Below are 12,210 nucleotides of genomic sequence, written 5' to 3' on the forward strand. Positions count from 1 at the left end.
ATGCCTTGTCCTGTAAAAATAAGAAAACATTAGTTTTATTAAAATTAGATGTATATAAGGCGTTCGACACTTTAAATCATGATTATCTAATGCAGGTATTGGAAAAATTTGGCTTTAGGGGACCGTATTTGAATACTATAAGGGAAATTTATAGGGGAGGCAAAGCAGTCATTAGAATAAATGATGGACATACTAGAGAAATCTTAATTGAGAGAGGAGTAAAGCAAGGGTGCCCATTGTCCCCTAGGCTATTTGCATTAGCAATGGAACCCCTAGCAGATAGGATACGAAATAGTGGTAGAATTCAGGGATTCCAAATAGGCAAGGAAGAACTTAAACTGAATCTCTTTGCGGATGATATCCTGCTGACAATAAGTAACCCATTACAGGCAATAAGAGAATTGTTAGTTATTTTAGACGATTTTAAGTTAAGTTCTGGGCTTGGAATAAATATTAAGAAATCTGAAATAATGTTTAGTAATGTAGATAGAGAAACTAAAAGAGCGATACTAGAGCTAACAGGGATGAAATCAGGAGTTCGGAAGATTAAATATCTAGGAGTATATCTCGATAGAAATATAGAGAGGCTGCAAAAAATTAATTATAATAAGGCTTGGTCAAAGATAATAAAGAAACTGAAGGAGTGGAAAAACAAGAATTTGAGTATTTTAGGGAAAATTAGAGCAGTAAAGATGTTTATACTTCCAAAGATGCTATATTTACTTCAGGTACTCCCAATAGAATTAGACCAAGCAGTTATGAGGAAATGGGATGAACATATTAAAAACTGGGTGTTTGGACGGAAAAAATCAAGAATGATAAAAAAATTAGTATATATGCCCCAAGATGATTTAGGATGGGGGTTACCATGTATACAAGCTTATTATGATGCATTTCAGCTAAAAATAGTGATGGAGTTAGAATGGAGGAAAGAGGACAAGTGGGTAAGATTGGAATCTGAGATAAATAAGGGAGCAGGAAGTTATGGAATGTATTCTAGAGATCTACGAAAAGAAATAAGACAAGCAGAAGGACCAAGGAAAACAGCTTTACTTGTTTGGAAGAGGTGGGAAAAGGTATTGATGCCACAAACTTCAAAATGGACTCCACTTAGGTATATATGGGAGAAGGAGATGAATCCGAAATTCTGGGACGACCTGCAGAAGGAAGGAATATTAAGAGTGAAGGATATGTATAATAGCCAAGGGAATCCACTAACGCCTCAGGAGTTGAATCAAAAACTAGGAAATAGATATTGGTTAAATTCGATGGGATTATATTCTTTAATTAAACAAGATAAGTATAAAGAAGCTATTAAAAGGGAAGATAATAATATGGAACAAATACTATATGTGAAAGAAATAAAAAAAGGATTGGCAGGGAAGATTTATTTAGAATTGGTGAAAGATAAGGAATTTATGTGCAGAAGCTTAAAAAACAAATGGAATAAGGAAAAACAAATTACTACTGAGGATGTCAATAAGTTAATGGTGAACTTGAAGAAAATTAAGCTAGAAAAGTATAGAGAACTTGAAAGAAAGATAATATGGAAGTGGTACAGAACTCCTGCACAACTGGCATATATGATAAAAGGAATGAAACCCAATTGCTGGCACTGTAATGCAAAAGAAGGGTGGTATTCTCACTTATGGTGGGAATGCCCAAAAGTGATAGATTTTTGGGAAAAGATACGGGGGAAAATAGCAGTGCTATGTAAAGTGAACCTGGTTATAGATGTAGATTTATTATTTATGGGTGTATTGGGAAACCATAGAATTGAGAAACAAAATCAGGATATTTTCAAAGTAATGTTATTAGCAGCGCATGCAGTAATTGCATAAAAAGATGAAATGGCGATTGTGGGTACTGGGAGGATAATGGGTAGTGTAAGTTCCTGATATGTGCGATTGGTAGGTCCAGGACATGTGAAAAGGTCTACTGTTGTTCTATGCTGTCTACTTGCCATTTTCTAGTTTGAACAAGAAATAGTTATTTAAACATGGAAGGCAGACAAAAGAGCTGGAGTTTTGGAAATTAGTTCTTTCTGTCGAAGGATTTCATACTGCTCGATACCTTAATGATGTTTTATTGTCCTTCTGATCATTTGATCTCCCTTTCATACCTTTGCTAGCTAGAGTTGCCAACAGTTTTATTTTTAACTAGCTTCGGTCTTGTGCCTTTAATAACAGCTTGTGCAAATATTTAAATTGGGTTGTATGGATATTGTTTTAATCTGTTTTATTAGTATATTGTAACCTGCCCTGAGCCCACTTGTGGGGGAGGGTGGGATATAAATCCCAATAAATAAATACATAAATAAACATTGATGGCCCCGGTCATACGGGCCGGAAAATGCAGGGGGGAAGCGTGGCTGTTTGCCCCGGGGCAAAATAATGCGCGGTTGCGCGAGCAGACGTCCCGTGGAGTGGAGGTCCTGTGGTTAGGGGGGAGGTGCCGATCACAGGACAATCCTGCGGTGCTGCAAAGAAGCGGGTCCGCGGGGCAAACGGGGTCGTGTTGTTTTTTTTAAACTAAAGTGTGCGCATGCTCCGTTGGGTGCTTGTGCGCATCCGTGGAGACTTGGGGGAAAAAACCCTTTTTGCGAGGGGACATGGGCGGGTGCCGGAACTACCACCGGAAACACGATCAGACGCCCGCCCATGCCCCGCAGTTTCCGGAAACTAGTACCTCGGAGGTACTAGTTTTTTACAGCGTATCTTTGGTGTGAAGCCTCGGGTGAGCCACGGGAGCTCTATGCTTCCCAGATGTGGCGGTGAGATCGCGCCCGGAAAATCCGCCTATCTTCCATCTCTCTAGCGTGCCTAATGCTCCATGTGACCGCAGCCATTGTTCAGCTACTTCATGCCTTAAAGAGTTACACATGCTTATTCAGCTTACGTGAAAGGCACAAGAAAAGCCAGTGTGGTGGGGGTGAGAGCAACCATGCTATACTGGGTACTGTCTCAGACTAAGTCCAGGGAGACCCCGGTTCCGGTCCCCCCCTCTGCCATGGAAACTTGTTTGGTGATCGCGGGCCCGTCACTCTCATCCCTAACCTACTTTGTGGAGTAGTTGTGTCATAAAATGATGTTGTAAGCTGCCTTGGGGGCTAAGTAGGGGGAACAACAAGATACAAATTAAATAAGACCACTGGGCTATTTTTTCCTGATCAGTTTAGCCTATTTCTAAGGGATGTTACATGGAATTTGTGAGAGAGGTCCACACTAATGCTGCCAGTTGCCTTTTAAACATCTGTTTGTCTTGTAGTTGTAGACCTTGGCTGGGGATGCCACCTATTAGTCGTGGTGTCTACCAAATGCATAGATGTCCTGTCTGTGCTCAGGCATTGCTGCTGGGTTGTTCGGCTCAGATCCAGCCGCGGTTTGCTGTAGTACCATGACTGAAGGAGTTCGTTCATCTGCTCCTCATTGGTGATACCTCGCAAGTGATCTTTCTCCCCTTCTTTGCCTTCCTCTTCTTCTCTGTGGGCATTGAACCGCCTTAGCTTGATTTCTTTCTGCATGCTCTCAAAGAAATGGAGGATGCACTTGTGTGCAAAGTCCCGAGCATGCTCACAGCAAGTTTCATCAAATATCTTTTGCTCAATATCAATGTAGTTACTCCAGTAGCGAGTCTGCAGGAAGGCAGCTTGATTGAAGCAGGGCCTGAGAGACCGGGCAAGGAAAGCTATCAAAATAAGCATCAGCAGTATACTCCAGCCAAGAGCCTAGAGGGCAAAAGAAATATAAGCAGAGGGCTATGAATTTTATAACGAAAAATACCCAATCCAGCCTCAAGAAAGCAACACATATTTAGGAGGACATTAATTTTCTGCTGCCAGAATATCAAGCAATAATAACCTTGCAGAGAACCTCTCTGGTCCTCTAGTCCAATTCTCTGCAGAAGAAGGAGCCTGCCGATTTCTTTTAGTTGATATTGATTGATTTAGTGATAATTAACATTTATTTAATCCAGGGTGCTGTACACAAGGTATGTGGTCCCTGCCTAAATCAGGGTTGGGCAGAATATCACTCAGAAGTGAACAGTCACTCTCCAATTAAAAGTAGCTCTCTGCCCCTCCTTCAGTGCTCTTGTAATCACTTTCTTATCCTTCCCTTTAAAGTTTCTGGAGCATCGTCTCTCCCCTTTCTCTTTCATGCAATGGACACACACTGTGGCAGGCAGTGGTTTTCCTGCAGTGCAGGAGGGAGGGAGAGGAGGGTGGGTGGAGGTTTTCCTGCAGTACAGGAGGCATAGCACACTGTGGACGGTTGTGTGTCAATTAAACAAAAACAGAAAACAAGAGGAGTGGGGAAACCAGCCTGCCCAAGGCCATTGTTATGTCCATGGACCACCACCAGGAGTCTGCGGCCTCACTCCTTAGCTTGGTTCCAAACACAATAGGGACCAAGGATCCTAGAGAGAGCCAGTTTGGTGTAGAGAGCCAGTTTGGTGTAGTGGTTAAGTGTGCGGACTTTAATCTGAGAGAACCGGGTTTGAATCCTCTCCCCTCCACTTGCACCTGCTGATGTGACCTTGGGTCAGTCACAAGCTCTGGCACAGCTGTCCTTGAAAAAGAGCAGTTTCTGTCAGAGCTCTCTCAGCCCCACCCACCTCACAGGGTGTCTGTTGTGGGGAGGGGAAGGGAAAGGAGTTTGTAAGCCGCTCTGAGACTCCAAGTGAAGGGCGGGGTATAAATCCAATCTCCTCCTCCTCCTCCTCCTCCACCACCCTGAGTCCTCCAATAGGACCTTGGAGGGAAATTCAAAGCCCCCAATGGAACTGTGGGTGTGCCCGGGTGGAGTGTATATAGTTGGCCCTTGCCGGGCCGTGTGTGTTCTCTTGTGAAGTACAATAAATGTGTCTAGTTAGCATGTCGTAGTTCGAGTCTCCATGTGCGAACCCAGTACTTTACAGCCATAAAAGCTTATAATATATTGGAAGAAGAGATCTGGGTCTGAGGAAAGTTTCCCAGTTAATAGTTCCTTGCAAGCCCCCAGTTAGTTGTTACTAATCTGTACCTTCTTGTGCCCCCAACTATCTCCCATGGATCATATGCTGGTTGTTCTTGCTATAGAATACAGCAACCAAGGGTAATATGATGCTTCTTATATCTGTGTTCAGGAGAATATTCTGAGGATGGACCTGATGCTTTTGAAGAACTGACTTTTTCCTATTTCAGTAAAATGCCACTCTCAGGCACCTAAGCAGACAAAGGGTTCCAAATGACACTACAGAATTACAACAGATAGAGGCCTTACAGAAGCTTTTCACTTACCTGTGACCAGCATCTGAGGTACCTGGACACTGCTTTGCGGGAAGTGTTGTTCATTATGAGCTCATCCTCCTTGCAAGGGAACTTGGAGAGCAACAGCTGCACATGGGCAGGGGTAACGTTGGCAAAACCTGAAAACTTATCAGGATCAACAGAATTGCTGAAGGCACAGACAAAGCACTTCCCATCAAGAAGGGTGACTAGGATCCAAACAATGGGTGCAATCATAGCCCGTTGCAGGATGGAGGAACAAATGTACCTGTGTGTTGGACAGAGAAGCGTTAATTGATCTGGTATCTCTGAAAACTGGGGGTTTCTCTTTGGTAACCTAATTTGCTTAGCACAAGCAAAAACAGAGGTGAGAAAATTACATTTCTATGAGCTGTTAACTCTGTAAAGGATTTTACTTGGCAAACATCATAGTATATTTGTTAGAAAAAACATAAATGGAAATGATCAAAGGTGTATAGATTGCAGTCCTGGCCTAATCTGCTCAGTTTATAAGAGTAAGAATTACAGAAAGACATGATGGATACACATTAAATCATAAACTGATTCAAAAAAAGGAAGAAGTATTTGTTTCTTCTCTTGCGTAATACAGAAACCACATAAAACCTGGATAAAAGGAAATCAACCCCCCCCCCCCCCCCCCGCAATAGCACGCTATTAATCTTTGGAACCCAATAGAATGTGGTGCTGACCCAGGATACGACTGGGTTTGAAATGGAAAAAGATACATTTTTTGGAAAAAAGATATTTAGGGGCTATTAATAAAAGGTGTCTCCAGACCTTATGATCAACCTGCAGCAACAGGTGCACAAGTAGCTTTCATATCTGCTTTTCACACAGGGTAATCTTTGCAGATACCAAATATGTATTCAGCATATGTGTGTGTGCTGCTATTTAGAACTGTAACTTCTCTTTATGGATGTTATGTCAGATGTTCATGAACAGAAGTATGAAAACTGGATGCTTAAATCACTTAATCATAACATCCCATCCTCATCATGGCACACAACTTGTATTAAGCCATAAGGAACTGGAAGTGCCTTCAGAATTGATTATCCTACTATGAGAGCCCTGCATGCTGTTATATATTGCCTCTAAAGCTTTGTGGATTTGGAAATGAGATGTGTGCTAGATAGATTTTTTGTGTGCACATGTGTGAACACATTTATTTAGAAAGCCAACAGCCTACACAAGACACTCCTGATCTTTTACACTGAGAATTGAACTCCGCATTACCTTAGCAAATATGTTTTCCTTGCTAAGATTCAGTGCCAAATGAACAGGAACTTAGTCATCCATCTTGCCACCAATCTGAGTAGTACAGCACAGGAGAGGAATATTTGGGAAGGATCCTTGGCTTACTCTGCACTACACTACAATCTACTAGGGTTTTAAATAGGCTAGTTTCACCTCTCTTCTCTTTTGTTTGTTTCCCTCCTTTAACTTTAACTGCCCTGCATGATTTTCCTGGAGAGGAACAAATATGCTCAGCCCTTATCAGGCTGTTTGCTACTTCTTTTAACTTGTAAAATGAGGTTCTTCTGCATACCTAAGGAACCTCCTGATGGGAATCTGAAGGCATTTTTGCTGCCCCTTGAGCTCTCTTTCTATGCCCCCCCAATTCAGGGAAGGGGGAATTATTTTACCTTCCCCTGTCCATGCTGTATGGGAGAGTTGGGAGTGGAATGGGGAATGCATATTTCACATCCTCCACAGCTTGAGCAGATCATGCTTAATCGCCCTCAACATTTTGTGCCTCTACAAGAGCAAAAGTGCCTTTGCAGTCCTCATCAGTCTGTTTGTGGTTTTCTTGTTTTTTTGTTTTTCAGTTTCCAGCTGAGTCTTCTGAGCATGCAGAAACCCATACCTTCTCTGTGTTTAGCTCCTTTTCTTAGCCTAGCTGACAGGCATTCAACCATGAACTTTGGTATTAGAGGAAGTGACAATAAAATGGGGATTGTAATAACATTTCACATCAGGCGAGATTAAGACCGTTAAATCACTCTGAAAATTAAAGGTTCAATATGAATGCTAAATCAGTCCTAAACTAACTTAAAGGAGCTTAAAATCCCACAAATGGGGGAAGAAAAGGAGAGGGGATGCAACAGGTAAGGAAATCACATTACTGAAACTCATTTACATGTTGACTGAAATCCCCCACCTGATAATAGCCATGTTCTTCTTTCTGTTCCCAGTGGGTCTCTTCCACTCCTCGATGGCCACCACACACTGTCTGTTGACAATGAAACCACAGAGCAACAGGACCACAGGAGGAATAAACATTATCCCCAAGCCATACGCCATATTGTACTCAGGGAGGCAGGGGCAGTTGAAGTCAAAGGAGGTGTAAATCTTGACACTAGCCAGTGCCAGAAGCCCGCAAATCCCATTCATCACTGATTCTGAATTAGACTGGAAGTACTGGAAGATCATCCGGAATCGATCCATGGTGCTGTGTGTGCTTCAGGGCTTTCCTCTAAGAGTTTCTGCGTTTGTTTCAGATTGAAGTCCTGACTGGTCTTCGTGCTGGCAGCTTTCTTTGGCACTGCTTCAGCAAGCTTTTTTTGGTCTGTTTAGATCAAAGTTGGGAAGACAATAGGCAGAAAGAGCAAATGGTATAGCAGTAAATTCTGTACAGATGGCCTTTTCACTTCTCCTGTGTCCCATACACATTAACACTGCTGCCTTTGTTGTAGCCTTCTTAGCTTCATATTCAGAATCTTCCTTATTCAGTACTCTTTTGATGTAACTGGTCCAGCTGTGTTTCTTATCCATACACTGTGGAATTGGGCCTGAGACCTACAGCTTAGTTGTCCTGCTTTTAAAAGTGCTTCTCTGGTTTCCCTCTCCCCTTTTTTTTCCAACCAAAGAACTCTTTTGTATGTCAAGCAGCTGCAGCCTGCAGGTACGATGCAGTATTTATTCTCCTGTGTGGGGACTGTAGTTGGTATACCACAGAGAATGAAAGTCACAGTTTCAGGCAGCCGGAAGCTGTGCTTTTTTCCCTTTCCCCCCTCCCTCTCCCAGGCATAGACTCCCTGTGTTGTCCAATGATGAATCACTGATCAATCATGAATCACTTGAGTCCGTGAAAAGCCAGGCTAGTCAAATGAGATTGCTTGTTTACAGATCTCCTCCCTGGTGCTTCTCATTAGGAGAGGCAGCTTCAATGCAGCAGTTCTTATGTTTGGTGGAAGAAAATATACAAGACTGGGAGACACTAAAAATAGGGCTCTGTTTTCTCCCTTACATTATCATTGCTCTATGGTCCCATACTATACTTTCTCAAGTTTCTCCATCTGAAATCTGCTTCATGTGGTTGCCTGACATCTATGTAAGACTCTAGGGATGTGACATCATGAGAAAGTTTTGTTTGCAGTGTGAGATCCATGGTTTCACCTGAGTGACTACCACATAATCCAGGGGTAGTGTAGTGCAACATGGTATGACTGATTCTGACAGACATGGGCCATTTCTGGATTCTAAAGAAACTTACATGATGCCAGAGGCCCATGGGAAAATATGGGGCACTACTATGCTGGGAGGTGAGCCCACAAGCATCATACAATAAATATTAATTTGGAAGCATATGAGAGTGATACTCTGAAGCCTTGTTTTGCAGCTTGCAGGACTACACCATGGCAATTAGGAGTGGCAACCTCTGGCTCACACATAACTGTGACCCTGTTATGTATTGAGCCTAATGCCATTCCTCAAGCTGTACCTAGAACGCGCTGAGCCTGCTTCAGTAGAACAATAGCTTGCCTGGATCCAGGATCTAACCAATAGATAAGCGTTGTAATGTACATAGCCTATCACTGGGAGTGGGTGTGTGTTGGGTGTGGTGTTTGCAGGCTTTATAAGCAGGGCTCAAGCCCTGATTGTTTGTCTTGTAGTTTGCTGAAATCACTGAATAAACTAGAGCTGATCACTGCAATGCGTCTAGAACCCAGTATTTAACAGACCCTTAACGTTTTTACTGCCTTCTCCCACCTTCATTCAAAGGATAGTTTTGCTGAATAAATTTTCTATTACCACCACTACTGTCACAGTATGATGCATACAATGGCCCCGTTCACACGGCGAATTTGCCGTGGGAGAGTCACAAGTGGATGGCGGATTTTCCAGCTGCGATCACACCACAACATCTGGGAAGTGGAGCACACCCATGGCTAACCCATGGCACGCCGCCGAAAATGCACGTTAAAAAAATACCTCAACAAAGGTGGTGGCAAACCGTTTGCCACGGGCTGCCTCCGGACTCCCGTGGTGTGATCGCACCGGCGCGGCTTTTCCCTTCCGGCCATCTGCATTGCAGCGCACACGCTGAGGGCCGGAACCATGAGTTGCCGCCAATGTGTCTGATCGCGTTGTCGTGCGGCAAATTGCAGCGCGGCAAATTGCCATGCCTCCCCCCTGTTTTTCCCGGCCCGTGTGACCAGGGCCAATAATACCATATAATCATGTTTACAGTGGCTTACTTCATACGCACCCTGTTTTCTAAAGGCTTGGTGAAATCCAAATCATACTGAAGATTTAAAAATGTTTTACTGGGAAGGAGGCATTCAATTGTAGAAATAGCGAATATTATTCACTGACTTCTCTGTCTTAGGGTTTGAAAGGCCTCAATAAAACCTACCTGTAATCTTGTTTGTTAAAGTTTGTAGGGGAGAGAGGAGGGGCCATGGCTCAGTGTAGAGCATCCACTTAGCATGAAGAAGGTGCCAGGTTCAACCCTCAGCATTGCCAATAAGGATCAGATTGTAGGTGATGTGAAAGACCGGTAACCTAAGAACCTGGAGAGCCACTGCCAGTCAGAGTAGACAATACTGACTTTGATGGACCAGACATTCGATTCAGTATAAGGCAGCTTCATGTGTTCATGTGTAGCCCACCTGCACCCTAAAGTCCATTGAAAGCAGCCTTGCACAAAATAAATAGTCTAAGACTCAAGGGAAAGCACAATGAATGTTAAAATCAGTCAGCTTTAGCCATTAAAGCCAGTTCCAGTATCATTTACCAAAGATGCTCAGGCTTAGCCTCTGATCTGTCTCTCTGGAGGAGAGACCTGAGTGCATGAAACTGTTTTGTACAAAGTCTGATGATTGTTTCATATGGTACATGTTTTATACTAGCCTAACCTCGTCAGACCCAGCATGGAGTCACAGAACAATAGACTGCTATAATAGACCTATGGAGTCACAGAACAATAGACTGCTATAATAGACCTATTGCCCAGGAGCGCCTCTGTGAATAACCTATCATGGGAAGTGTGTGTGTGTGGGGTGTGGTGTTGGTTGCGAATTTAAGCAGGGCTCCTGTCCTGCTATTTTGTCTTTAGTTTGAGCTGTATCACAATAAAGCATGAGCTGATCATTAACGCGTGTTGATCCCAGTGTATTTCAGTACAGGACCATCTAGTCTAACCAGTACTCCAAGATCTTGGGCAAATGTCTTTCCTAGTCCTGTTACCTGAGATCCTTTCAGCCACATGAGACATAGTTGAATCTAATACCTTCTATATGCAAAGCATGTACTCTACCACTGAACTTTCCCTTATTTTTACAAAGAGAAGAATAGCATGGATTTTCTAAGTCACATCATATGTATCTGTTGAAGAGCAACAGATCTGCCTAGGGAACGTAAACATCAGCCAAGCTGTTCAAACATCTGTTTGGATTTTTACCACCTCCCTCTGAAGAAGAATTCTGTACAAAGTACAAGCTTCTTCCATCTCTTTTCCTATGCATAGTCTCATTTTATTATTATATATTGGCCCCGGTCACACGGGCCGGATATCGCGGGGGGGGGGAGGCGTGGCTAATTGCCCTGGCGCAGTTTGATCCGCGATTACGTGATCAGACGGGCTGGCGGCACACCACAGGTCCTTCCCTCGGCGCCAGCGGGTAAATGAGGGACCAGAGGGGAATGCTACGCGCCGGCGGGATCACACCACGGGCGTCTGGAGGCAGCCTGTGGCAAACGTTTACTAGTACCTTGGAGGTAATAGTTTTTAAATGCGCATTGTCGGTGGTAAGCCATGGGTGCGCTCCACTTCCCAGATGTTGGGGTGTGATCGCGCCCAGATAATCCACCCACCTTCCATGCCTCTCCCGCGGCAACTTTGCCGTGCGACCGGGGCCATTATGCATTTGCTTCAACCGTATCCATTCAAAAGGTTATTTTTCAAGATTACTCAGTCTCCAGTTTATGGAAGAGAACTAATTAAACACCCTCACAATCTTTAAGAGAAAAACAGTTATTCTACTTTCTGAGAATGCAGTAATTATCTCTTTTACACAATTAGCTTTTGGGAGGGTGTGTGTGTCTTATGTTGTCTAAACCCTCAGCTGTTAGCAGAGGGCAAATGTATATCTCTCCACATGTCAACGACAGTTGCCTGTCCAGATTCTCTAGATCTTTACCTTCTAGTGGGAAAATAAGGCTCCAGGCTTGGGAAAAAATCCCCCCATGGCGCTATGGGTGGATTACATTTGTATAGACCTCCTATATTTCCTTAGGGCAATAGTTCCCAATGCTATTTGGAGAGAGGCAACTTTCCCTTCAGAGTTTCAGTCAACTTTTCAGACCTGGCCTGATTTTTAAAGACAAATTATATATATAATAAGCTAGATCCAACTATTTATTACTTTCTGGTCTGAATGGCCCAGGACAGTCAGATCTTGGAAGGTAAGCAGGGTTGGCTCCGGCTAGTACTTGGATGGGCACCACCAAGGAAGTCCAGGGTTGCAATGCTGAAACCAGCAATGGCAAAGCCACCTCTGTTCTCCTTTCCTCTCTTGCCTTGAAAACCCTCTGGGGTTGCTGTATGTCAGCTGCAACGTGATGGCATCTGAATTATGAAAATTAGCATTGTTCAAGCACCAGGCTCAGCCACAAGGCGGTGATGTTGAGCTTTCAGTTTT

General features: G+C 43.4%; 1 protein-coding gene across 1 annotated transcript; it reads right to left on the bottom strand.

Moving 5' to 3' along the window:
* Positions 1–3,244: 3,244 nt before the first annotated feature.
* On the bottom strand, positions 3,245–7,732 carry CALHM3 (calcium homeostasis modulator 3). Its single transcript, XM_015420097.1, has 3 exons — positions 7,446–7,732; positions 5,279–5,534; positions 3,245–3,727 (listed from the first exon to the last, which is right to left on the bottom strand). The coding sequence occupies exons 1-3, from the start codon at positions 7,730–7,732 to the stop codon at positions 3,245–3,247; spliced, it is 1,026 nt and encodes a 341-aa protein (XP_015275583.1).
* Between the last annotated feature and the right edge of the window lie 4,478 nt (positions 7,733–12,210).

Source organism: Gekko japonicus, unplaced genomic scaffold (assembly GCF_001447785.1).
Source record: "Gekko japonicus isolate JY-2015 unplaced genomic scaffold, Gekko_japonicus_V1.1 scaffold29, whole genome shotgun sequence".
In the NCBI taxonomy this organism is placed as follows: Eukaryota; Metazoa; Chordata; class Lepidosauria; order Squamata; family Gekkonidae; genus Gekko; species Gekko japonicus.